At 30.6% G+C, this 25,889-nt stretch overlaps 2 protein-coding genes across 2 annotated transcripts in view; one reads left to right on the top strand and one right to left on the bottom strand.

Moving 5' to 3' along the window:
• The window catches only part of LOC107445183 (uncharacterized), a 165,548-nt gene that overhangs the window by 130,749 nt on the left and 8,910 nt on the right, over positions 1 to 25,889 (bottom strand). The window lies entirely within an intron of this gene.
• Positions 14,489 to 25,889, top strand: part of LOC107445196 (nucleoside hydrolase) — a 50,124-nt gene continuing 38,723 nt past the window's right edge. The window contains exon 1 of the mRNA XM_071182878.1: positions 14,489 to 14,561. Within this exon, the coding sequence (XP_071038979.1) occupies positions 14,504 to 14,561 (58 nt within the window). The 5' untranslated portion in view covers positions 14,489 to 14,503. The remainder of the gene's footprint in view (positions 14,562 to 25,889) is intronic.

Here is a 25,889-nt window from a genome sequence, read left to right as displayed (position 1 = left end):
TTGGATGACTATTTTAAAGAGTAACAGAAGAGAGAAAATATTTGACTATTTTGAAGTTTTGTAAGATGAAAATTTAAGAGATTTTTGCGAGAGATTTAGGATAATGATGAAGTTTTATAAGCATGCTAAGGAATCAAGTGACGTCAAGTGACTTATGTCACAAGGACTTAAACCTAGGTAGCAATTTCTTAAGGCCTATTGTTTAGTCGCAACTATATTTTCATTTTTATATTAGATGTTATTTTAGCATCTTAAGAAGTAGAATATTGAGTGTGTTTATAAATGTTTTTATGTAATCTATTTTAAAAAATTTTGAGAGTTAAAACGAAACCATTGCAATTGAGGTAGTTTTATATGTTTTGTTAATATATGATTTGAATATTATTTTTAATTTTTAGATTGTTTTTGTAATTCAGATCATGTGATATGAATCATCCAGATTAATATTCATTTTAAAGAGTTTAAATAGAAGATGGTGAGTAAGGATTTTGATTTTTCCTCAATGAGATGAGATCACCTCCGGGTCAACACCTTTGAGAGGGGGAATATTGTAATATCTAAAATACTAGCTTAATAAAAGGATCTTTTAAGACTAAACTTAAAAATAATTATATCTTATCCGCAGATAAGCTTATCTGGTTTATAAGAACATTATAATCTCCTTCACATACTTAACTTAGCTCTTCGCGTATATTTTAAGTTACATTGAATAGTTAAGTTAAGTTAGATTAAGTTTCTTTATTTATAAAATGAGTCCATACCGCGCAGTAAAATATCTTAAAGAAGCCGAATTCCCATTAAAATGAAGATCTATGTTGAGATAGTAATTCATCTTCATCTGGTCTTAAGATCTTACGACGCCGGTTCTAACAAAGAGGGTCTGGATATTACAGATCACATGACATGAACGAAATATTATATGTTACACTTATCTTTTGGAAATGAAACTGTAAGCATCTATCCAGGAGCTCTGCTCTATGTGTATATAATTTGCAAATAGATTTCTTTATCCTTTTCCTAAAATAAAAGCCTAGAAAAATTCATTAAGTTGTCATCCTTATAGAAAAGGATATTAAAAATATTAAAATATGAGTGCAAATATTATAAACTGCAATATTTTGATAAATTAAAGGCCACGGCTCAAGAGTTTACGAGAAAACACGAGAAGGAGCACTATATATATATATATACATAAAATGTGTGTTACGCTTTAAGTTTAACCAACTAGGATAATATATAACTTGTTTTTCATTACCACTCGTAAAATAAAACACATTTTTAAATAAGTTTCGTTTCATAAGAAATTACTCTGCATTTTTTTAAAAAATTTAAGAATTCTGAAACTAGAATTCTTTATCCTCATGATTCCACGATAATACCATATAACAACGATAATATTTTTTTACTTTAAAACATTTCTTCTTTTACAAATTATTATTAGAAATGGATGAAGAATATAGGAATGGAAATTATTTAAAACAAGAACGCAAAAATCTTCCAGATAATGACGTAAAGTGACCCTTTTGACGATTTTATATATAATTTATAACACGCTAACACAGCATAGAATTAACACAAGACTAGTTGAAACATGGATCGCGGTGCGTGACGTCAGAGCTGAAGATCACTATTCTTAACGAGGTCTCTAGCTTCCTTCAACTGTCAACTTCCTTCTTTCTTGCTCTTCCACTTCATTCTGATCGAGCCCAAATGACGAGGTCGGGGTATGAACCACTACAATCACCTCCGATTTTCAACACACAATCAGCAGAAATTTAAGCCATTAAAGATTTAACCTACATCTTGCCATAAATTTGAATAGCCTTATATTCGCTGTGTGGATCGTTGGTGATCTTTGATGATAAAACTAAACAAAAAAAAATATACTCCAAGAAAAAAAAATTGCGTCCTGAATTTATTTATTTGTTTTATTTTTTAGTGTAATGTGAAGTTTGTAGTTTGAATGTTAAGTCATCCTTGCTGTTAACTGCAGAAACTTTAATTTCACTGTTAAAGCAAGCTGTCCATAAAATAGCAGTCGATAACCGATCGTGCAATAAATCACATTTGATCACTCCCTCGAAAACCATTGAAATCTCGACTTTTGATGGTGTTACTACCACCCTTTAAAAATAATCATTTTATAGAATCTAATAAACGTGGAAAGTAGAACAATTGAAGCAAAAAAAAAACTGAGCCAAACGACACATCCCCAAAAATAAGTCGTTTTGGTTTATTTCATTTCCGGCGTCTCTTAATCGGATTATGACTCTCCGAGTGACGGTTACAGTTAGCGTAAAAGCAGTTTTCAACAATGTATCCTGATTAAAAGAGAGGTCACCGCCCGACATTAATGCTTTCGAAAAAGGGAATAATAAAATAAAAAAAAGGATCGTCAGAGAGCATAAGGGTCGGCAGACGATTCGATCTGGAAAAAAGGAGGAAATCGATGGACCCTTTTGTCCAGAAAAAGAACACACTTCGAATGTTGCGGGTGCCTCCTTAATGGCCGAACGGAGTCGTTTGACAAAAGATTGCGTCGAAGAAAAACGATGAAAATGTGTTCTTGATGATCTAAATGAGGCGAATAAGTTTTCGTAGAACTGGAGCACCTCAAGATGAGGATTGATATTAATGACTGAATGAAAACTTCTGAAGTTAAGAGAAGAAAAAAAAAAGTTTTTTAAAAAGAGTTGCCAAATGACTCTTCGAAATCAACGAAAAATGTTTCTTCTAATTCAATTGACTCGTCATTTCAGGATTCTGTCAAGATAAACTCCAATACTTATAGTAAAAATATATATTTTTGGTGGGGATAAAATATAGATGAGTCCTTTGATCTCTGCATCTTCAAATTTTAAATTTTTTTTCTTTCTGATAAGTTCATACGTGTTACCTTTTTAGTCAGTGAATAAGATGCAGTTCTATTTCAGCGGTTCATTCTAGCCAAATTTCAAAATGAGTTGGTCAAAAAAGGGCAAAAATCTGGTGGCTCCATAATTTCAACATGGTGACTCACTGGGAATTCTATAGATTGGCAGCTCTGCGTTGAAATGATTTTCTATTGATGGACAAACATAATCTGGATGGTAACTATCAATAATTCCATCATAAACCATTATAGTTTTGATAGTAACCATCACCCCAAGTGTCGGACTGATTCAGATGGTACAACAAAAAGATAGCAATTTGTTCGGATGGTTTTTTTTATGTAGAATCATCAGAAATTCTCATCATAGTTTCTTACATCAAACGTTGGAGCGAACATGAACAGCCATCGAATTCGGACTGATTTTTGATGGTCAAACTTACTAAAATGCTTGGATTCTTGAGAACCAGCAAGAATTTCCATTAAACCATCAGTGGAACTGAACCATCATGGATTGTATGAGAATCTGTTGGTGATTAACCATTATAGTATTAAGGAAGCAATTTCCATTATGGTATGATGGAAATTTGTTGGCATATCAGAAACCATGAACGCTAAATAGAAAATGTTGGATGACTGTGACCTTCAAATGATATTGGACCATTATGAAGCCAACATAAACCATCAAAAAGTTTCGAACCATCAAGAACCATTTGACTTGGGTTAACTACTGCGTCCAACTCTTTTTGCTTGTAAGCTGACAGTTTCTGTAGCAGACTTTTGGTGTTTTAACAACTTGAATCATTTTGTTTTATTACATCCATCATCGGCGTTGAAACATCAGGTGAGGATAAAGGATGAGGAAGTTTTTAGTGAAATTCACTCACATTTGTGTTCTAATGAGAGAAAAATTCGGACAATGGTCAGCCCTAAGAAGATGATTTTAATCAATCATCTATCTTCCTTTGGGGGATATTCTTTCGCTGCAATGGTGTCGGTGCAGTCTCAGAAATAAAACTCTCACTTTTGATGATTCGGCAATCCTTGAACAGCATTTCGTTCATTAGGATAATCACTTCGCGATGAAATCACGTGATTTGGGACGAGACGATAGCTCTCCAATAAAAGACGAAAATGTTTCCTCAACTCGAAACCTCATAGCAGTGCATTGTGGGAGATTGCCAACTAGAATGAAGACTAGTTGCTTGGAGCTGGAATGACCTAGGAGTAGACCTCATGCCAGGAAGATCCCGGGTTCAAATCCCGCTTACAACAGTCCTATAGTTATTGTTGTCCACCTACATGGTGCCCACGAAGAAGTCATCAAAAATAGATGGTCACACCCGTTAAACACAATGAAGTGTAAAAAAAAAGATAGTTATTTCGTCACTTTGACGACATATTCACTCGGAGCATATGACAGGAAACGGTTTCCTAAGAAACGAAGAAAGCTTCGTGAAATTTGAGTGTCTATTTCTTATATTGCGTGAGCATAGGCAGTATACGAATCAACATGCCGTCACCGGAAATCGAACTTGGGTATCCTGTTTATTGCAAAAAGGCCTATTTCTTTCATAAGTAAACGCCGTCGTCAGTTCCACAGCAGTTGATATGTGTTTTATATTGTGTAATTATTTAAATAGATGAAAACAAAACTTAACTTAAGGAAAACAAGTGTCTGGTTGTAAAATCTGCAACAACCACCGGCAAGAACTCTGGCTAAAAATGTCACCCAATCATTAGGAGTACTCTTTCTGCATATTGCTTTAATATGCTATAAATCTACATCCCGAATAGGTTTCCACAATATTCATTTGCATGAATAATTTTGACCACAGATGAAGACAAAACAACGAATGAAGCATGAAAATCGAAACAAACCTTTCTGATTTTGAAGCACCGTCTTGACACAAAATGAGATAGAGAAACACAGAGAGTGTTACAGTAAATAAAATGATTGACATCAAATTTTGGGACAAAATGGAAAAAAATAACCAAACATATGTTGGTGATATGACACGATGCAAAAATTGAAATCATTTAGGTGTCCAAAATATTGAATGCGAGGAAGAATATATTTTCCCAAAATATAAAAGGATTCTCAAAAATCTTGGTCAGCAGGTAAAGATCAAATTTGTTCATTCTAGATCCTTGCTCATTTCATTTTTACCTTGATATGACTTGTTTGTAATTCTTTCTGTGTTGCGACACCAAAGACGGCGTTTCATTATAAGGCCGATTTATATGACATTATGGGCTTTTGATACTGATTTTAATTGAACCACCATAATATAATGTCTGAAAAAAAATGCAAATATTTCACTTAGAATATTTTGTCATTGTCTTTCTAGTGTCTGTCTGTCGGCGTATTTAATGTTTGGTGAGAATAAATTGTGGTTTCCTCAACAGAACACGGCAAACTTTATCCTTTGACTACGAACTTTTAAAAATGATTTTTTTTTGTCCCGTTTATTATTCAAAAGGACAAAATAGGTCACTAAGGCAAATTTAGTATTTGGGATTTTTCTGACAAGCGGTTATCCATTCAGAGGTTAGGAAATATGTGTCCTGACCGTACTTAATGGTGGGATACATATGTCTCACCTGTAGTGATCGAATTACTACACGCACATCTATTATTCCGGAAAAATTTATTACATGGACTTTTTTTTTTACATGGTATGGTACCGGGTGAAGCAATCTTTGTATAACCCGACATTATACATTGTACAACTCTTATTTGTTCTTTTTTCCATGTTCATTCGAAATATGAATGGACTGTCCCAAAGAATACTAGTGGGATATATCTGTCTCAGCGCAAAATCACAATGCTATTTCACGCAAAAAACTCTTTAGCGGGGACACATGAAACTTGGTTCGACTCTCCGACAATGAAGTACTTTTCACCCCATTCCTAATTTTTAAACATTTGTTGGGAGTAGACATCCATTTTCCATTTCTTATTTATGAAGAAAAATTTATTTTTTTATAAATAGTTAAATTTTTTTTTTAATTCGCAATTTTTTATGTTTTTTTTTTTGCACTACAAGGAATACAATCGAAATATTTAAAAGGTTAAAAAAATGTCTGCCCATGAGGCGACTTATTCGATTCAGCTCACATAAATAAAGTGTCATTGCTTCCACCCATAAACTATACTGAATATTCATATATAGAATAAATATTCGGTTATTTTCCAAATCATTCAAGAATCTTCTTTTTTTTTTTAAATGACTCATACAAAAAGGCATTTTCTCTGACTATGTTTCCATGACAACTGTTCCCCCCCCCCAATCCCCCGGAATTGTTTTAAGCAATGTCTTTCATTTTCGTAAAATTGCCAGCCTGAATTCATAAAAATAGTAAAATTTGTTTGAGAAAACTGCAACTATGTGTGGTTTCAGTCAGGCTTTTGGTTAGAAATGGAATTAAGACAAAAATAATTTATAAAAATGACTTGAATGGAGAGTCCATCTTAGAATACACATGACTTTATATACTAGTAAATTGGAATTGTAGTGGTACAGTGCTCCAGAATTACAGCTGTGATAGAATTCGACCGCTGTTTCGTGAGAAGCCAGGAGAACTGTATTAAGATCACCGTACTTTTGAGTGATACTTGATCGTGAGAACTCTATTAAGTTCATCGCTCCTGTGTTGCAGTCGAGTGTATACATGTGATCGATACGGAGTAGCAACAACGCGAGGAGGCTCCATGTGAACCCTCCATCGACGTTTCTGTCTTCGAAGGTCACCCATGTGGGAAGAGTTATTATCAACATTCATCTATGAAAAGGTACCCCCACCATAGTTAGCATGAATTCTATTTATGTAGATTACAGTACATACTTAAAGTTACGTGAACTCAATTTTTTGATTTATGTGTTTGTTGCATAAGCTGAAAAAGTAACCGTCTGTGCAATATGTTAAAAATAAATGCAAATGGGAAGTATATAACCTGTATAACAACCCATTACATGTATGTTTAAATATAAGAGCATTGCCTATAAACTCGTGCAAAACATGCCATTATTAAAACACTAGAGTGCATCTAACAATTGGATCTAATTATGATGATATAATACCTGATATAATAAATATTCTAAATTTATATAATATATCATCTAATGTAATCGTCGAATGAATAGTATCAATCGCCGCCTCATTTTACCCATTGACACACAAACTTAAACAAATGCGAACCAGTTGTGTCAAAGCAATAAGGCTATCACCTGAGTAATTAAAATTTTACATAGACTAATAATGTACTTCCATAGAATAACAAATTTGCACTCATAAATATATACTTTTTACATTAACTAAACTTTATTTCTCAATGTAAAAGATTTTATTTATCCTGCAAATAAAATTTCAAGCAGTTTTGTTTATGAAGTGAAAGGATCCTGTTTTGTCCCCTATTCCAGTACTTATAAAATATTCTATATATTCAAAATTGTTTTTTTTTTAATGTTTTATTTTATAATTTCTATATTCAGAAGTTATCAAAAACTTGCTAAAACGTTTCTTTCAAAATGTTAGCTTTTTTAAAAATTTCTTCCCACTTAAACCTAGAGTTGAAAATAACTTTTTCATACAATTATAATTACCTACAGCTTCAACAAAATAAATAAGTTTATTGCCTTTTTCTCTCTATCACTTGTTTACATTTGTTTATGAAGCATAATAGTGTGTTATTCAAAAATCTTTTCTAATAAAACCAAAATTCTAATTTTTAAAAATAATTGTTTTTAAATAAAAAGTGAAATGCGTGAAAAAGTATATAATTAATTAAATATTATAGCTTCGTAATCCAACACTTCATCCCTCTCACCTTTTTCTTATTTTGCGGATCATTTTTAATCAACACATCAAAGAGTAAAGCATTCATTTTTTACTCTCCATTTAATAAAATTAATTTGAAGTTATTTTAATTAGCATAAAAAGAATTCATTTAAACAGCTTGATATTTATTTAAATGACAATTTAAGCTCTAATTCAAGTTATGTTCTGTTTGCGATGACTCATAATATTCATTTCGCTGAAGAATATTCGTCCTCATGAAGAGCAAAAAAAAAAAAAAAAAAAAAAAAAAAAAAACTGCGACGAATGATTTTTTAAGTTCATGTGTCAATTAAGGATTAAAAAGGGTGGAAAATAAATTCATGACAGAAAAAAATTCATACAACAAGTTTTTAGCAATTCATTCAAAATGTTCTTAGAGAATTATATTATATTAAAGTGTCTGTCAATTTTTTTTTTCATAATTAACCAAAACGCTCTGAATTAGTTTATACCTAAAAGAGACGTTATAATTATAAAAACAAACGAAATTAAATTTATAAAGTTAGAAACACTGTCACTAAATAAATACATGTCATTATATATTTTTGAAGATTTTTAATCGAATGAAATTTATATACAGTCCCTGACAAAATGGTTCTAAAGATTATCAAGTGATACTATAACTGTGACTGAAACTGGTTCTTGAATTCGAGAAGGCTCTCCAATAATTCGTGTGAGAGTCGCATGAAAAAATCATTATAAAACATGAATTCAAAATGTCTCATCAAATAATACAAATAGACAGATTAACTGTCACAAAACTTTACAAGTTGTTGGGTTAAGGGAGTAAAAACTTGAATGGAATGTGCTCTAATATCATCCATGATCAATTCATCTTCTATAGAGAAATAGTGTTTGTGTGAAAAAAAACATTCTTTTGCTAATCCGCCAGTGGGTTAAATTCAGAGTAAAGTTCAAAAGCTGTAAGTACAGTGGGTTAAAGTAAAGGTTCAAAAACTTCAGCAATATGCTCATCTAAAAACCCGCCTCATTTGAGGCTTTGTAGCGGTTCATTAAAATCTCATTGGTTCCAAAAAAACCTTTCATCGCTCTTCCTGATTTCAACAATGATTGGTTTGCAAACTGTTTTTCCCTCCTTACAGTAAGAACTCACCACAAAGGCCGTCTGCTGCAATGGAAACAAGCAAGAATACTGCATTTCAGGAGCTAAAACAGAAGGAATTCCCTTTTCCTCACCGACCTGAGCCAAAACCTCCCCTAAGATACCTCGTTACCATAGTCACCGCCACGGGTTCAGACGAATGGCTAAGGAAGTTCTTACTCAAGACAGACTTTATGGACGTCTCACTAGTGAGGCACACGCATAGTGAGCTATTGTCTGGGAAACATCCCTGAAGAGGGGATGACTCCCCCACTTCGGTAGCCCCGTGACCTGCGTGCAAAGTGGTATAATATTTCGAAGAGGACCCTGAGCAGGTTGATCACTGATTGTCGAAAAAGAAGCTTAAAAAACATTATGTGTCTGTCTGATGAAGTGGATTTCACATTCGACTTTTAACCCCTCTCGGTTTTCAAACAGGTTTTAGTGCTCCCCGTTTCCTCGAGAAAGGATACTGAGAACATTTTTTATTTTTTCCTCTCTTAAATATTAAGTCGCAATCCCTACTGTGGATACTTTTATGACTTCATTTTGACTAGGATTCACAAAAATATACATTAAAGGCAGTGATTATGGAATGCCCTGCTGTGATGAATTATATACTTGGTTTCAATTTATTCCTGCAGATAAGTTATAGAACTTAAAATTAATTTCTACAAGTACAGTAAATTTATTTTAATTTATTGTATTTTTTGAACTACAGAAGCGCAGTTTTATAAAATATTAAAAGAAAATGAAAATTTGAAAATTCTATTTTATTATTAACGCATAAAATATATTCTTTCTTCGAATTTTATATCAAACCAAGATTATCTTAATTTAAAATTTTAAAAAAAATCTCTATATTTTTAAAATTATTTTTCAATGTAAATAAAATATCATGAAATAAATTACGCAATAAAATATTTCCCCCTTTTGCATCAGATTTCTTTTTTAAAAAACAGATCTTAGTCATTTTCGCATTTCAAAACTGGTTTCTCTCTCCATTTATTTTAAAATAACATTTTTTTTGTTGTTTATTTTTGCAGCAATGTTTGTATGAAAGAGGGGCATAAATGTTGTGTCAAACTTGTAGCACAGAATCAAGACTAATATTGCAAAAATGTTGTCATACGCAGAGCCTGAGTAAGCAAAGGAAGAAATGGAATAGAAACTTTATTTTACGTTTCTTTTTTAATGAATTTTGTTTAAACAACAGTCTTCATTAATTTATCGTATGAATAACACAAAAAATCTATATTTCGCTAATCCATGAGTTTTTAGCTACATTTTGGCAATGACACATTTGGCCAATCAAAAGTCTATAATTTTACGCAAAATGGTTTACAAAAATTCGGATTGCTTCATTGAGCCATTATGCTGAATTCCGACCTAATGTCAGCAAACGATTTTTGTCAGCTTAACAATCAGAGCATGATGGACATAGAAAAATCAATAAAATGGACAGAACTCGACCGTTTTAGAATTTTATTGTTATCTATAATGAGGTGGGAAAATTTGAAATACCTCCTCGGTTCTTCATTACTGAAGCAGAGAAGTTTTTGTGGGTCGCTATTGGAGCTTCCAAACTGTTTTGACTTCAGAACAGCCCTAGCCGCGTACTAAGACATTTCCAATGAACTCTCTCGCCTAGAAGTTTGTCTTTTAAATATAACACTTTTAAACTAGTAGGAAGAAACAATTTGAGGGGAAGTAATGAATGAGGCTAAATTTAGACCGTCTGTGAAATAGGGTCTCGAGAATTTATCCAAGGATAAAAATTTATTTAGTAAATATTTATTATTTTATTTAATAACAGTCGAAAAATATTTCGAATTGTAAGGTACACAATTTTGCGTCATTTTAAGGAATGTAATATTGCATGGGCAAAATACAAAACGTGTGCAAAATCGGTTGAATAGTTCCTGAGAAATCAAACAAGTCTTATATTTAAAATGCAATTTTAGAGGGACTTTCAATCAAATTTCACCATGCAAATAATAACTTTAACCTTACATTTTAAATTTCTTCCTCAGTTATGAAATAAAATAAATATTGACTAAAATTAATTTTTTTTTGCATAAAATTATCTTTGGATAAACAAATTTTAAATAATTTTTGTTTGGCAAATAATTTTATTTTTTAAAGAATAGTTTTTTAAAATAATTTTAAATTATTTAGAAATTTTTTTTGTTTTAATCCGTTTGAACTATGGTGAAATACGCAAGAAGTGAAATTAACATTAAGGAGTCCAAACTTGAGAACGCTGTCCTGATAAAACTATGGGGACCCTGTTTCCCATAGTTTCCTATGACTACCTTCTATATTTGGAGGGTCAGAAATCTAAATCCGTTGGGAAAAAAATGTTTATTCAGAGAAAGTATGTTTTTGTGTCTGATTTTGTAATTTAAAATATCGTCTGCTCTCACTGATTCATTAGCATATTTGAGATCACCCCTTTGAACCATTAAGAATATTCCATTCCATACCAACCATTAAGAATTAAAAAAAATAATTCTGTAGCTTTGGAAGCTATTTTCAGATTTGAGATACATTCAACCTTATTAGGCAAGATCAAGAATTTGTATTAATGCCACAAAAAATGTGTATAAATGTTACAAATATTAGTGTATTTTTTTTTTAGGACGCGTGGAAAGTTAAAAAAAAATACCCTGCGTCCTTATATAAATTAATTACTTCTTTAATAGTAATTATCTCAAAAAATTTTACTAGCGAAAGACCAAAACAGAATTTCCGATAGAATATTTATCAAAATTATAAAGAGAATTAAAAGAATTCATTATTTTTGACCATCGGGGGGGGGGGGCGTTTTTGTCCAAAAAAAGCACCCAAAAAAAAAAAGAAAACATTTCCCATAGTCCCTCAAATTATTATCACGAGAGACAGAATTTTCGGAAAGATTGATAAAGAGGGGGATGAGAGTTCCCCCCCTCCCCTTTGAGAATCATGAATAAAGGTAACAGGTTCATTGAGAAAAAGATTGGACGAGGGCCAAGAAGAGAAGTATCAACAGATGACATTTCTCCTTTCTTGTAGATGTCGCATTATATATATACGCGAATAGACATGTCTGCCATTTAATGGGTCCTCTTCATCTTCGATCACCCATGCTCCAAATAAACTTTTTTCTCGCTAATAGCGGTTTCATTAAATTGGTGTTTGTAAATAATAATTTTTTCTCCCCTGGTTTCCCTACGTTCTTATGCTTATTTTGTTGTTGTATTTTAACAAATATGCGAGGGTACTTTTTATTTAATTAATTCTCTTTCAAGGGTTAATATATAATAATTTTTTTTTTAATAACCGTTGTTAATTTTATCAACTGGTAATCATAACCTAACAAGTAATAATAATTTTTTTTAAAAAAAAAAGTCAAATACTACTTAGGTCAACACAGAAAAATTTTATTTTCATTACTTTTAATTAAATAATTAAAAAAAATGTCAGCCATATAAAACTAAAATGAATGAATTAATATTTGAAAAAGAAAAAACTGTAGTAACGTCCAGTGTCATTCACTACTAGTTTAAAAAAATGTATTTGAACTTGAATGAATAAAAAGTCTTATGAATGATCTAAAATTTGAACAAGATATGTAAATATATGTATAGGAATAGTGGGAAGAAGGAAAAAAGGGCGCGTGGTACCATCAAAGTATAAATTGGGTGAAGTGAACCACACTTGCTAACACGTCATGTTTTTTATTAAATTTATCTGACTCAGCAAATATAAAATAATTAAATATTTAAAAGAGAGCAATGATCTCTTTTTTTTGTTGTTGTTCAAATAGAGCTCTACAAGTTGAAATAGAGTTATAATTATCACTGAAGTTATGTTTAAAATATGTGAAAACCTGAATCGCTTATAGTAAAATTTAAAACTATGAGTAACGCTTCAGAAAATTCCTTTTTCGTTCATCCTTATTTATTAAATGAATTAAAATTTGCTAAAAAAATAACTGTATTAACATCATCCACCGTAAAATTCAAAGATGAGCTCTCGATAACAAAAATTTATTTCGTTACATTAGTCATACATTTGCCTTCATTGAATCCTTAAAATAATATCTGTTGTATTTACATTATAGTGGCAAATAATTTTATCAAGATATAGAGGGAGAGTATATGAACCAATAGGAGGAATTGAAAAAAGAAGCTTAGTAGTTATTTTTAAGCTTCGTTACTCTACAAAAATTCTATAAAGTCTTTACTTTTTGACTAACTGATAATTTTCTTCTTCGATACGCTTATTCAATTTGTATTTTCAACTTCGAAGGTTTATGAGCAGTCACGTACTAAGGTTCATAGGACCTACAAGAATACAATTCACTATTAGTATATAAGGCTCGATTGTAGGATGGGGTACCTTTTCATAGAGGTCGATTCTCCCCCACAGAACTAACAGTTCAAAAAAGAAATCCCACACTATCTGCTCAATATGTTTTACCCTGATGTCTATAATAACAACGGACTAAACATTTTCCACCGTTCATCCAATATTCTTTGTTGCCCAATAGTCCTAAACATTTTTCACTACTATACCATAGTGACTTTCTTATACTAGCGGTGCTGTTATTACTAAAAAAAGGATAAAAATGAAAAGGACCGTTCTAATTTACGACAGCAGAATCAGAACAAAATAGAATAAAAACACATGACGAAACAAAATCATAAATATCAGAATAAAAACATATGACAAATCCTTCATTACGGTTATTAATGATTCACTTACCAATGATTCTGAAGAGTTAGTAATATGATCAGCAAATACTTTTTGCAATTATTGAAAAATTAATTGTTTTTAAACTTGTGCGTTTCAGGTATTAGACATTCATAAGACAGAAGAAAAAAAAAAGAATAATTACAATTAGAATTAATTTTCCAGTAAAGACAAAATGAATGGGTTCTGAAATATCACATTGATACATTTCTTTTTTGGTAAAAACTTTTTTGAAATTCCAATAAGCAATACTGTACGATTTTACTAGTTGATGCTGATTAACGTACACGACTCCAAAGAGCGAGGGAAAACTATACTTGCACTATACTTTGCAATTATATACTTTGCAGCGAATTATTCTTTGAATTTATTTCATGTTCTAATGATGCCCGAAATTTAATTATCATATTAGAAGAAATGAATCTCGGTCTATTTATTTATTAAAAATATTCCGACTCTAAAAATAGCGAATTAGCTACAAATATATTGCACTTGTTTCTTTTCTGTTTGTTTGGACTGGAGTTATAACCATTAGTAAATAACCACTTTAGAATTTTAATTATCACTTGAATTTCTTAATTTGTTTTAAATTGAAACATCGCCCGAAGTTCGCTTTATTTATTCTAAATCTAAGGGAAATGAAATGTATGTATATATTTTTTATTCATGCATTAAAAGATATTTTATTTTCAATTTTAGAAACTGGTTGTACCGAAAAATTATGACACCACAAAATTCACAGCTTTAAAACCGCTATTGTCTGTCTTAACGAATTTTAATATTCATTTATTCTTGAAAACGCTTGCTCCAAACGATCCTCCGGAATATGAAGCTTTCCCAGACGACATCTTCGTCAAGGTGGAGCCTTTCTAATTTATCTCCAGTCCATTTTCATCCCAGCAGCCCTTGAGGGTTCTTTACATTTATCTGATTAAGTATGCTGCCCACCATGAATGCACACAGACAGCTGCATTCGGTCGACGCAGAAGACTCGCTTTTCATCCATTCCAGGTAAAGCACAAAAGACTTTTGTCTCCTTAATTAAGTCAGCCAAAGCAAACGAATTTTCTAAAAATAATCGTTTTCAAATGTAGATTTAATCGTAATATCTTTTAGCATCATTGAGTGTTAATTAGAAACCTCGGGGTATTTTGTTGTTTCGTGGTTATCTCGGGAATACGAACACGAAAATCTAATATTTCTTTTTTCGAATGGCAACGATTATACTTTTTGAGAACAGCCCTGCAAGAGCTTTGTATTTTGAAACGTCACGCATGAGGAGAATCAAGTGGAATTCGTTTTTAAGCCATTGTTTCAAAAGTTTATTTTTCTCTCTTCTGAAATAAAATTAATTGAATTCATGTTTAGTTTTTATACCCTTAATGGATTTTTTTGACTCATATGGAAATTAGAAATAGATATTTTTAGCTTTTATATTATCATGTAATATATTTTTATTAGATAGAAAAAAAATACTGTACAATATGCTTTCGCTTAATATCAATTTATACAACTTTATATAGTTAAAGATGATTTTTTATTTAGAAAAAAAAATTACAAGTGGATTTCACTAATTTTAAATCCTTAATATGCTAGACGATAGTCAATAAGATAATTTTTCTGGAATGAAGAATATGTTATAACAAATTCATAACGCATATATTCCAAATACACACCCCATTTTAACTAACATCATTTTTTACAACCAATAAGTTTATAAATTTGAAGAATTCACAAACTGATTACAAGTAGCATTTTAAAGAATATTTATTATTTATATATTTGAATAATTTCCAAATTGATTCAATTATTCACAAAGCATTGGAAGTCTTTTTTGAAATTCCCCCCCCCCCATAAAACTCCATGCTTTGCCCTCAAACTTAGAAAAATTTAACTGTCATTCAGTAAAAACAACATTGTCATTTCGTATTACATTGAAGCTTGCGGAAGAAGTTATATTGAAGTTGTAAGTTAAGTTGTATGCAAAATATGTAAAGCAACTTTATTTTACTCATTTTCAAATGAGGACGACCTTCATTATATTTATATGCAAAGATAAATGCATACAATGCAAAGCTAAATCGCATATATAGTAGAAAGTTTATGTTCTTTTATCAATATAAATCAAAATATATTTATAAACATAAAAGTCTTTGCAATGCATGGCTTGTTTCAAATGTAATCAACACTTTAAAAACCAGATAATTTATTCTCACTTAAAAGCAAAATTATTTACCATGTTTCATTAACGGCGTAGTGAATACTAAAATTTTAATGCAAGGTTTTACCTCCATTTGCATCATCATTGTTTTGGGTAAAATTTAACAAACGCTTGTGCAAATATTTCACTTAATTATCAGATGTGCAGTAGAAAAAATGAGTTTATAGTTTTTCCCGATAGGCTGATAGGATTATCTGTTGTCTAACTTGGTCACTCATTTTGTAGGTGGATGCGAAAAAATATTTAGTTTCCTACGCGAAAGCAAAAAAAAAAAAAAAAAAAAAAAAAAAAAAAAAAAAAAAAAAANCCAGATAGCAAAATAAGATTTATTTTCTCTCAGCTGAAACCTTTTCATGTAAACTTTAAAAAGGTTCGTAATGCGATTTACGTGTAAACCTTCTGACCTTAAAACGAGAACTGTGCTCCATTCTACGCGAATTACCCTCATCCAAAACCTTGGAAAACAATCTTCTATATAAAAACCTTAAATCCATGTTGACTTAGGGTTTTCAAGTGTGAAAAACCCCTTTCATAAAGCTAGTTTCAAGGTGAAAATAATCTTAAATCTAGGTCATTTTTAGGTTTCTTTTCGAAAAGTCATGTTATGCTCAGCTAAAATCCACCTTGTCATGAAATGGACAAATGCAATTGGATCGCTGGTGTGACGTCAGCTAAAACGTCATGATGGACCTTTAGTGACAATACTTCTTAAAAAGGCTTTAAAAAAAATAATTTTTAATCCTTTTAAGATGAAAGGTTTGAAACTGCAATATTTTTGCTTTATTGAAAAAAGGTTTTTAGTTGAAACATTTTGGTGACACTAAAAAGAAAATCCCGACACAAGGTTTGCCGTAAAGGTTACAGAGACCTTCCTTCTTAATTCGTTAAATAGTATTTTTTTTTTTTTTTTTTTTTAATTTTNTTTTTTTTTTTTTTTTTTTTTTTTTTTTTTTTTTTTTGATTTTCTGAGATTTCGGCCATTTTTGGAATACGTGTTATTATCCATTTATTTTATGAGTTTAAACAGAGGGAGATAAAACTAAGACATATAAACAATAATTTACAAAAACAAGTGATTTCTGGCATAGCATCTCCAAGTAAGTATAAGAAGTGAATCAAAATAATCTTATCTCTATATAGACATAAATGTTCGGCCGATGACTATGAAATATTGAAGGAAGGAAATCCTGGTAGCTCTAAAATAGCAATAATGTCTAATCCTCCAAATGTAATGAACTAAGCAATAAAGGTAAACCAACTTCGAACGTGACAAAGAAAACAAATGAGAGTTTATGAAGTTCCAAATTAAGTGCTCGATTGCTTAAAGAACAAAGAAATTTCCAGATAACAATGCTAACATAACAAATAAAAGCAAAATAACAATTATAATATAGTACAAATGGTCATGTACAAAACTGAATTCGTGTTCAAATCCCAAAGTAATTAGCAATTTCTATATTCTGTAGATTCCTTTCATTAAAAATTTAATTCATTTTAGAATTTAATTTTCTTTATCTTAAATCATAAAGTTCAGCCTATCTGATCATTCATTTTGGCTCGATTTATAAAGATTTTAAAAAAAGGCAGATTTACAATTCTAAATGAAAATATTTCGAGTCGGAGCAAGAAATTGTTACATTTCATTTTTAAAGTAAAATAGTTTTCAAACAGTCGTCGTTCTTTTTCATCCCTTATCGTCTGCCATCATAATACATGTTGCCATGTAAAGTTTATTTCATTTCTCATTTATTTATTTCCCCTCCCCCATCCCCACCAAGCTAGGAAAGGGATTCTATGCATATTTTGTAGAGTCCATCACAAAAAAAGCGAAATTTGCAATTACATTTCCTTAATTTTTAAATAATGAAGATCAATATAACTGCTCTCGGCAACCGATTTATATCGATTTAAATGGAACAGATTTACAAATCTAAATCAAAATGCTTCGAGTTTAGAAACAATTGTTCCATTTGAAAAGTAAAATAGTTCTCAAATAGTGAACTATTGTTCTTCTTTTTCACGTCTGCTATCGTAATATGTTTAAAGTTTAATTTCATTCGCCATTTTTCTTTCAATAATTCCTGGCCGAGCTGAGGTAGGAAAGGGACGACCTATGCATAAAGTAATACCCTTTTCTAGGATCCTGTCGACGTCAGAGGCTAAATGGGGCGTCCATCGAACGGTTGCGCTTCGGAGAGTCCAGCTCGATTCGATCCGGTAAATGAACGTATCTTTCTTTTCTTTTCCCGCTGCAGGACGTGAGCAAACGATTTTTGTGTTCGCTGTCGAATGTTGTCTCTCAGCTTTTTCTTTCTCTCACTCTAGCCGCCGGAGATTTGTTAAAGGAACGGAAGAAAATGGAAAGAAGAACTTCTCCTCTTCCGTTCTTTTTTGTTCGCAGGAGACGTATTCCATTAAAGATACTTATATGCGTATTCTTTTTGAGATGTTATAAGGTCGTGAATCAACTAGGCCTCACTATTGTATTAGTATCTTTAAAAGTGATGTTCCTTATTGCACTTTTCTTTGGGATGGACAGCAAATTTGGAGATTTGCTTAATGAATGTCAATTATCTTGTCTAAATGTCCGACTATTACATTATAGAATGAATTGTTTAAAGTTCAAAGTTTGTATTTTTTGTTTAAAAAAAGGGGGGGACTTTTGTTCCCTTGTTTTTAATGAACAGAAGACTTATTTCATTAAAAAGCTTCTTTTTCAGGTGGTATACCCACTAGGACTTACACTGTAAGAAAATAAAATTGCTTTGTCTCGCTAAGGGGTGTTCTAATACACTTAATTTATTTTGGCGTGAAGATTCAAATTGTTGCATATATGTAAACTATATACTCTCATACGATAATTACAAATGCATGAAAAGTGTTCTGCTAATAATTGTATCCAATTCACTGTTTACAAAGTTGTATGAAATTTACTACTTAAAATACAATTTATATAAAATTTTATGGTTAAAATTTAAGATGCATAGAATTTACTGTTTAAAATGAATAGCCACACCAAATTTTCTTACCCTATCATCATTTGTTATTGAATGACCTCTCATAACTTTGCTGCTTAAAAATATTAAATTGATTTTTATGTAAAAAGTGGAGCATGATATTGTACTTTAATTTGTAAAGTAAACATTTAGCCCATGAAACTAATTATATTTCACTCACTTTGAATAAAAATACTAAACTTTACAATCATCGCAACATTCATTTTTAAAACACTACACATTTTTTAGGAACAAACTACTATATCTGGGCTTGAGCTCTGGTTTCGTATTGCAAACAAATAAAAACTACAGTTCATTAAAAAACTATTTTTTACAATAAGGTATATGCTTTAAAAATATTACTTCAAAAAAAATATTTATAAACTAGAAAAAAAAAAATTTAAAAAAAAAAAAAAAAAAAAAACTCTTTTTTTGTTTTTTGAGAAGCCAGTTTAGATCTTCTTATTTCGTGATTGAAAGCATTTTTTATCCGGAAGAAATCACTACGAAATCAGGTAAGAATCGTTAAAAGCATAAAAATCGGCCATTTGAAAACGTATTAATTAACGTTTATTTTTCCCCGCCTATGTTGAGGATAAGACCATTTAGACAATGGATCGACAGAATCAATAATTTAAAAGTTACGTGAAGGTGTTTTAATGTTTGACTATATAAGTGTGGCAAGTGAGACACCAACCGATATACACCTGAAACCTTTAAAAACTCCATTTTATTGGATGAATAATGCCTGGTCTATACAGCGATACCTGGCATTAGACCTTAAAATAACAGTGTGTCAACAAAAAAAGGTGGCGACTTAAATTAAATAAACAACCGGTAATTTTTAAAGGAAATCGTATCACGACAAAAGTTCATCCATATAGAAAGATTATAATTCTTAAACAATTCACATATTTCAAAGTTGTAATGCATACATTAAATGTGTTTTGCAACACCAAATGTTTTTACATAAAGTTCCTTCAAAGTTTAATTAGATTTAATCATATATTTATATTATTTTTATTGTTGAATTATTTTTTTACTGCCGTAGATTATTTCTGATATAAATTTTTCTTTGAATAATAAAACTTTATGCAAGCAAACAAAAAAAAATGTTTTCAAAAAATGACTATTCAAAAAATAAAAACCTATCCTTGTCGGTGTAATAACTCGTTAAGTTTGAAAATAAAAGTGGCGACTAAGCCATTAGAATTTTCCAGCCACTGGCTACACATTGAAAATTGAAATGTTCAAATTTACCTGCCTTGTAAATAGGTATTACTGCAAAACTATTCTTTTTCAGGAGAAAAAAAAACTTGTATCACATTTGAATTATCATTGCTATTGACTTTATTCATTTATTATGTTTTTGGTTAAGCATTAAATAATACATAGAAAACAATTGCCTAGATAACAGTGTCATATAGGTATGAGTCAAAATTTGAACAAAAATAACTTCTAAGCTATTAGTCCTATCCACTTAGTTTCAGTGTATAAAATGCATCATTAACGCTTGTCTAGAGAGCAATATTTCAGTTCGTATCGTTTCTTTTCTACTCTCTTAATATAACCAAAGCATATAACTCTTAGAGATAGAATAAAAAGTGAACCAATATCTTAAAATCATATATTCATAGCACATATACTAACCATAAGAATTTTGCTTTACGAAGTGTTCAATTGCTTTTCTGCAAGAACGAACTGTAAGACAAATTAAAAGTTGTAAAGGTGTTTTTCTTTAAATATTTTGTTTATACAACGGCCTATATTCTTTATTATCCTAAAATTACTTTTTGCTAATATTAGATTATTTTGATATGTTTATTATCATTCCAAATCAATAACTAAAAGATGTTATTACAAAATAGTTCTACAATAAAAATTATTGCGCAACAACTTATGATATTCAAATTCGCGTCTAAACTGATTTATTTAACAGCAAATGTATTATATTAAAGGAGCCATATAACACATGCCATTAAATGATATAAAGAATTAACTTTTTACATTTTTGCAAACTAATTTCTTTGGTGAGTTTTTTTTAGTAAATATCTATTGAATAGGAATTTAAAAATCAAATTTGTTGATTGAATTGCAATGATCAAAACGTTTATCCCAATAGAAAGTAAATGTGTGATATCTGTTTTATGGCGGCCAGGTTTTGGAACCGAATTTCTACGACTTTAGCGATCGTTTACAGTTTTACAAATCAACTTTCGATTGATTCAATTTGTGTCATTATCAATTATATCTTTCTGAAGAAGTTAAAATCTTAAAGAAATACGATTTTTGCTAAGTTAGGAACATTCATACAAATTTATAACAAAAAGTACATTTATAACAAAATGAGAAGAAAAGAATGTTCATTTAAGATAAAAACCAATTAAATTTTTCGTTTTTCGTACGGCATCGACAGATCGCTCCGTCCAATAGAGCAATCTATTTATTGTGACGTAACGGCAGCGTTCAAACCGTAGTTAGGGAAGAAAGTTCCCCTTCAATATATAATTTGATTTCCCATTGACGAAAACGAATTCATGAAACATCCTAAATTGCAATTAGTTTTATGTAATGAACACTAAAAAATATTGTTTGTAACCTCTTTGGAACTAGTTCATTAAAACTTATTATTTAATCTCGTAAAAAAGGCTAAATATTTTAACAAATTAGATTACCTTCATAAATACGAAACTTATAGTGGCCATTAGATGTATTTGAAATGGCGCTATAGAAGATCATATGATTTGCTGCAGATCGAAAAGTGACAGATTTATTCTTTTTACGAAAGTACAATATACAAAATAATTAGAACGGATAGTTTAAGCATTTTATTTTTCTATGAACTATCTAAATTGACGCAAAAAAAAAAAATTATTTTTGTGGTAAATGGATAGTTTTTCATAGCATCAGTGCAGAAGAAATTTATTATACGACAAACTTGACCAGTTCACATTTAAACAAATTTTTTTTTAATATACTATAATGAAAGTTTAAAATTTTTAAACGGAATTCTAAAGTAGTACTAAAAGATTGCTTTATAATAACTTATAAACGCATTTAAAATTTCACACTATAAAATTATTTGGTGAGCTATAGTACGAAAAATGGTCGATATAATCATTTAAAGAAAGTTTAAAATTCTAGATAACTCAAATGTATAATTCTGTTCTATTTTAAATTAACCAAATTCATACAGTAAAAATATTTTTGTAACGAAGGATATTCGTAGTTCTAACGATTTAAGAATTTATGGTGGATGAAAAGCAAACTTAATTACGATTGTTTATAAAAAGATCGGAATAAAACCTTTTTCACAAAGTTATATTTTGGAGTCAGCGGGCATGATTAAAAAAAACTGATACTTAAAGATGTTTCCAAGATGAAGTTGCCAATTTGAGATTAAAAAAAAAAACACTTTCTTTTTCTTTGAGCAAACTTATTTACAATTTCTAAATGTAATCGAAATTCGGATATTCCGAAAATTAAATTTCTTAAAATTCTTTCTTAAACCTTAAGAGGTCGCCATAACACGAGAGAAGCGTTTCATCGCAAATTCTCTTTCACTTCTATTACTGAATTTAAAAGAAAGAAAAAGTGAGTTCAGGGCCGTCCTAATAGCATGCAAGGTCCCCGGGTACAAAGGTATTTTAGGCCCCTATAACATATCATACTGTTTAAAAACGAACTAAAAAACTTCACATATGTAAAATAAATCATTTTTAAGATATGAGGCAATAATTTCAACAAATTCAAATTATTTTTGATTCTTCCAAAAACTCAAAAAAAGCATTTTTTGAACTATGTATAATTTGGAGGAAAAAAAATGAGTTTCTAACCAGTTGTAATCCTTAAGTAATAAAACAATTATCAAAATCAAGGAAGTTATTTAAAATAATTAAATTAAATCAACATAAGGGTATAATAAATTTAAAAAGTATGAAATATTTTGTCAAACTAAACAGTTATTAAAACATCTTTCAATGCCCAGGTACCTAAAGTTTTCATTGGAAAGTAGAAAAAATAGATTTCGGTCGCCTATTTTAAGTTTTCTTGTGGACAAACTATTCAAATTATTGCCTGATAATCAATCACTATTTGTAGAAAAAAAATGCATACTTTATATAATAGAATATATTTATTTTAAAAAAATATATAAGGCAATTTTGTTTATTCTGTAAACACAATTTATAAAAAGTAAGATTCTCAAGGGTAGGTGCGTAAAGACGGTACTCTAGACGAACCTTCAAAATATCAAACTGTAAACAAATCATTGGAATCCCAGAGCGAGATAACAAAAGGTAGGTTCATTCTCAACGCGGCGGCTCTACTAAGTCACACATTTGAATTATTTAGATAACCATAAAATCGAATCACAAGATTTATGAGATCTTTGAGTCTCAGAATTTATTTTCAATCAAATATCTTCACTCACTTTTTCGATACTTTAAATATGGAGTGCCATTTGACTTAAATTTAGCTTTTATATGGAGCATTGCAAAAGGTTTGTAAATTAAGTATAACCATCCATTCAAGAGGGACTCTCATTTACGCTCAGTAAAAGTGTGAAGTGAGTAGTGATCATTTTATTTTAGATTGCGTTCTAAATCTGAGCAAAGGTACGCAAATAGATTTTGATTTAGACTGGGTCAACTGAAACGTTTTATTGTATACTTTATAACCGTCGTTGAACAACCGACCCATTTTTTGGGTTTACGACTACAAATGTTCAACTCCGTAACCTTGTAATTTTGAACCCAATCCAGGAACTCCTGGATCTAGTATTGGGAGAAATTTGCCTTCGTGGAGGTATTTTTAAGGGAAATAACCCGCATTTGCGTTGCATGGAGAGGAAAACCAAGAGAGCCTCCCACGGTCAGTCAGACGGCAAAGGGACTCAAACCTACGATCCATCTATCTATCACACCAGCACTGTGGTCGGTACCAGCTAGATGCGGAATTCGTATCGACCAGAAATCACTGGCACCCGATTCACTTCATAGGGAAGGCGAGGACTGAGCAATCTGTTTATACCTATGAGGTCATGAACAATTTTATAATATTAATGTTTATTTAAACAAAAATATCAGATAAAAGCCGTCTTTTTTTATTACCACGTTCATATAAACTTGCCTTCGTGTATGTCTGTCCGGGTGGAATTTTATAATCGATTTTAAACTAACTTCCCGACTAACTTCAAATTTGGCACAGAATTGGATGACAATGTATATAAATGAAGAGAAAGAAGACATACAAAGTAAAATAAAAAAGAAATTAATATTTTCGCGATTGTCTCTTGCTGTCGATTCGATTATTTCAAATTAGTGTCACATATCAGATGAAAAGTTCTTTATTGTCGGAGTATTTTTATTGGCTGAAAAATCACGTGGTAGGATCCAGTTTTTCCTCATTCATTTCCAGATTGATTTGGTTGTCATCAGCCTAAAACTAATAAAAGTCGTAAAGGTATTCGAAATCGCAACGCTCGAGAACCCCCTCTAGCGGCAGCCTGTAAATATTAGACATTAATTTATCACGTTTTCATTCAGTTCCATCAGAATCACTGGCAGAGTCGGTTGCCATTCTCTTTGCACGAAATAAGANATTCGCGATCGCAACGCTTGAGAACGCCCTCTAGCGGCAGCCTGTAAATATTAGACATTAATTTATCACGTTTTCATTCAGTTCCATCAGAATCACTGGCAGTGTCGGTTGCCATTCTCTTTGCACGAAATAAGAAGCAAAATTTCCCAAAGGAAAAAGCCGAAAAACTTGAAAAAACTCTCCAGAACATTGTTAAATCTTTAAGAAACAGAACACGCCAAACATTTGAAGAAAATTCCTCAATAATTTTCAACTTTTACTATCAACAAACTTGCAACTGATAACTTCCGATTTCGCTATCGCATACTGTTACAGATGTGTGTTTTACGGTAAAATGCATTTCTTCTGTCTTCAATTCATTACAAATTAAACTGAAGTCAGCACTGCTTTCGTCATTCCAATAAATAAATGTAAATTCAGAACGTCAAGAACAGCAATTGTTATAGAATAATCTTCTTCGTTATAGAACGATATATATTTCTGTATCTGTATAATTCAGCAGCAATAAAGAAACAGCAATAAAGAATCATACAAATTACTTGAAATAGTGTCATTTGTGCTGATGATTAATAAATTTTTTTATCGTTTTCTTGGTAAGTATTTTTTAGTTTTGAAGGAATAGATAATTTCAACTAGAATTCAGTTGTTCTGTTTTTAAGCTACATATTCAAATTCATATCGAGATCTTATACAATTATAAAATTTTGATGTGTGGTACGTTATCTAAAAGTAATAAAGGGATAATACATATTATTTGAAAATAAAACTTTCAAACGAAGAACATTTCATTTGGAATTCTGTGGATTTATACAGAAGGTAAGTGTCATGATTTTTATAATAAAAAATTAGCTTGTAAATTTTTTTTCTTACTTGATGATAGTTCTCTACAGAATGCTTTTTACGTCTGATCAAGAACTATAAGAATAAAAAGAGAAACACTATGGAAGTTTCTTATTTCAATATGAGGAATTTTTAAAATCGCTTTTTTTATCCTAAGAATTCTTTATTTTACGTTTTTTAGTTTATAATTTTTTGATAAAAATTGTTGTTAAAATAATTGTTTTGAAAAATTAAATGGTATAAAATTATGTGCTACTGTATACTTCTTGCATATTCTAATTTTTGAAGTAATATGATTCAAAAAAGTATGGAATAAAAATTCGGTACTTACTCTCTTAAAATGAACGAGTGAAAATAACTCAACTTGAGTGCTATTTAACTCTTTCAACTAGAAAAAACCGGCCTTCTCATCTTGAGTTAAAATCACTCAAGTGAAAGAGTTATATGGAAATAGCTCAATTTGAGTGAAAAAAATGTCACTCAAACTTGAGTTATTTTCACTCGAGTTTGAGTGATTTTCAGTATTACCTGAGTGAATCGTTTCACTCAAACTTGAGTGATTTTAACTCGTGTTTGAGCGATTTTCAGTATTTCAGTTTGTAAATTGCAGTCAAAATTTTTACTGTTAATATTCGAAATTTTTGTATTTAGTGGTGCCATCTATCGTAAGCGATAAAAAAT

This window comes from Parasteatoda tepidariorum, chromosome 6 (genome assembly GCF_043381705.1).
Source record: "Parasteatoda tepidariorum isolate YZ-2023 chromosome 6, CAS_Ptep_4.0, whole genome shotgun sequence".
In the NCBI taxonomy this organism is placed as follows: Eukaryota; Metazoa; Arthropoda; class Arachnida; order Araneae; family Theridiidae; genus Parasteatoda; species Parasteatoda tepidariorum.
The sequence above is the reverse complement of the archived record's forward strand: the minus strand, read 5'-3'. Positions and strand labels throughout refer to the sequence as shown.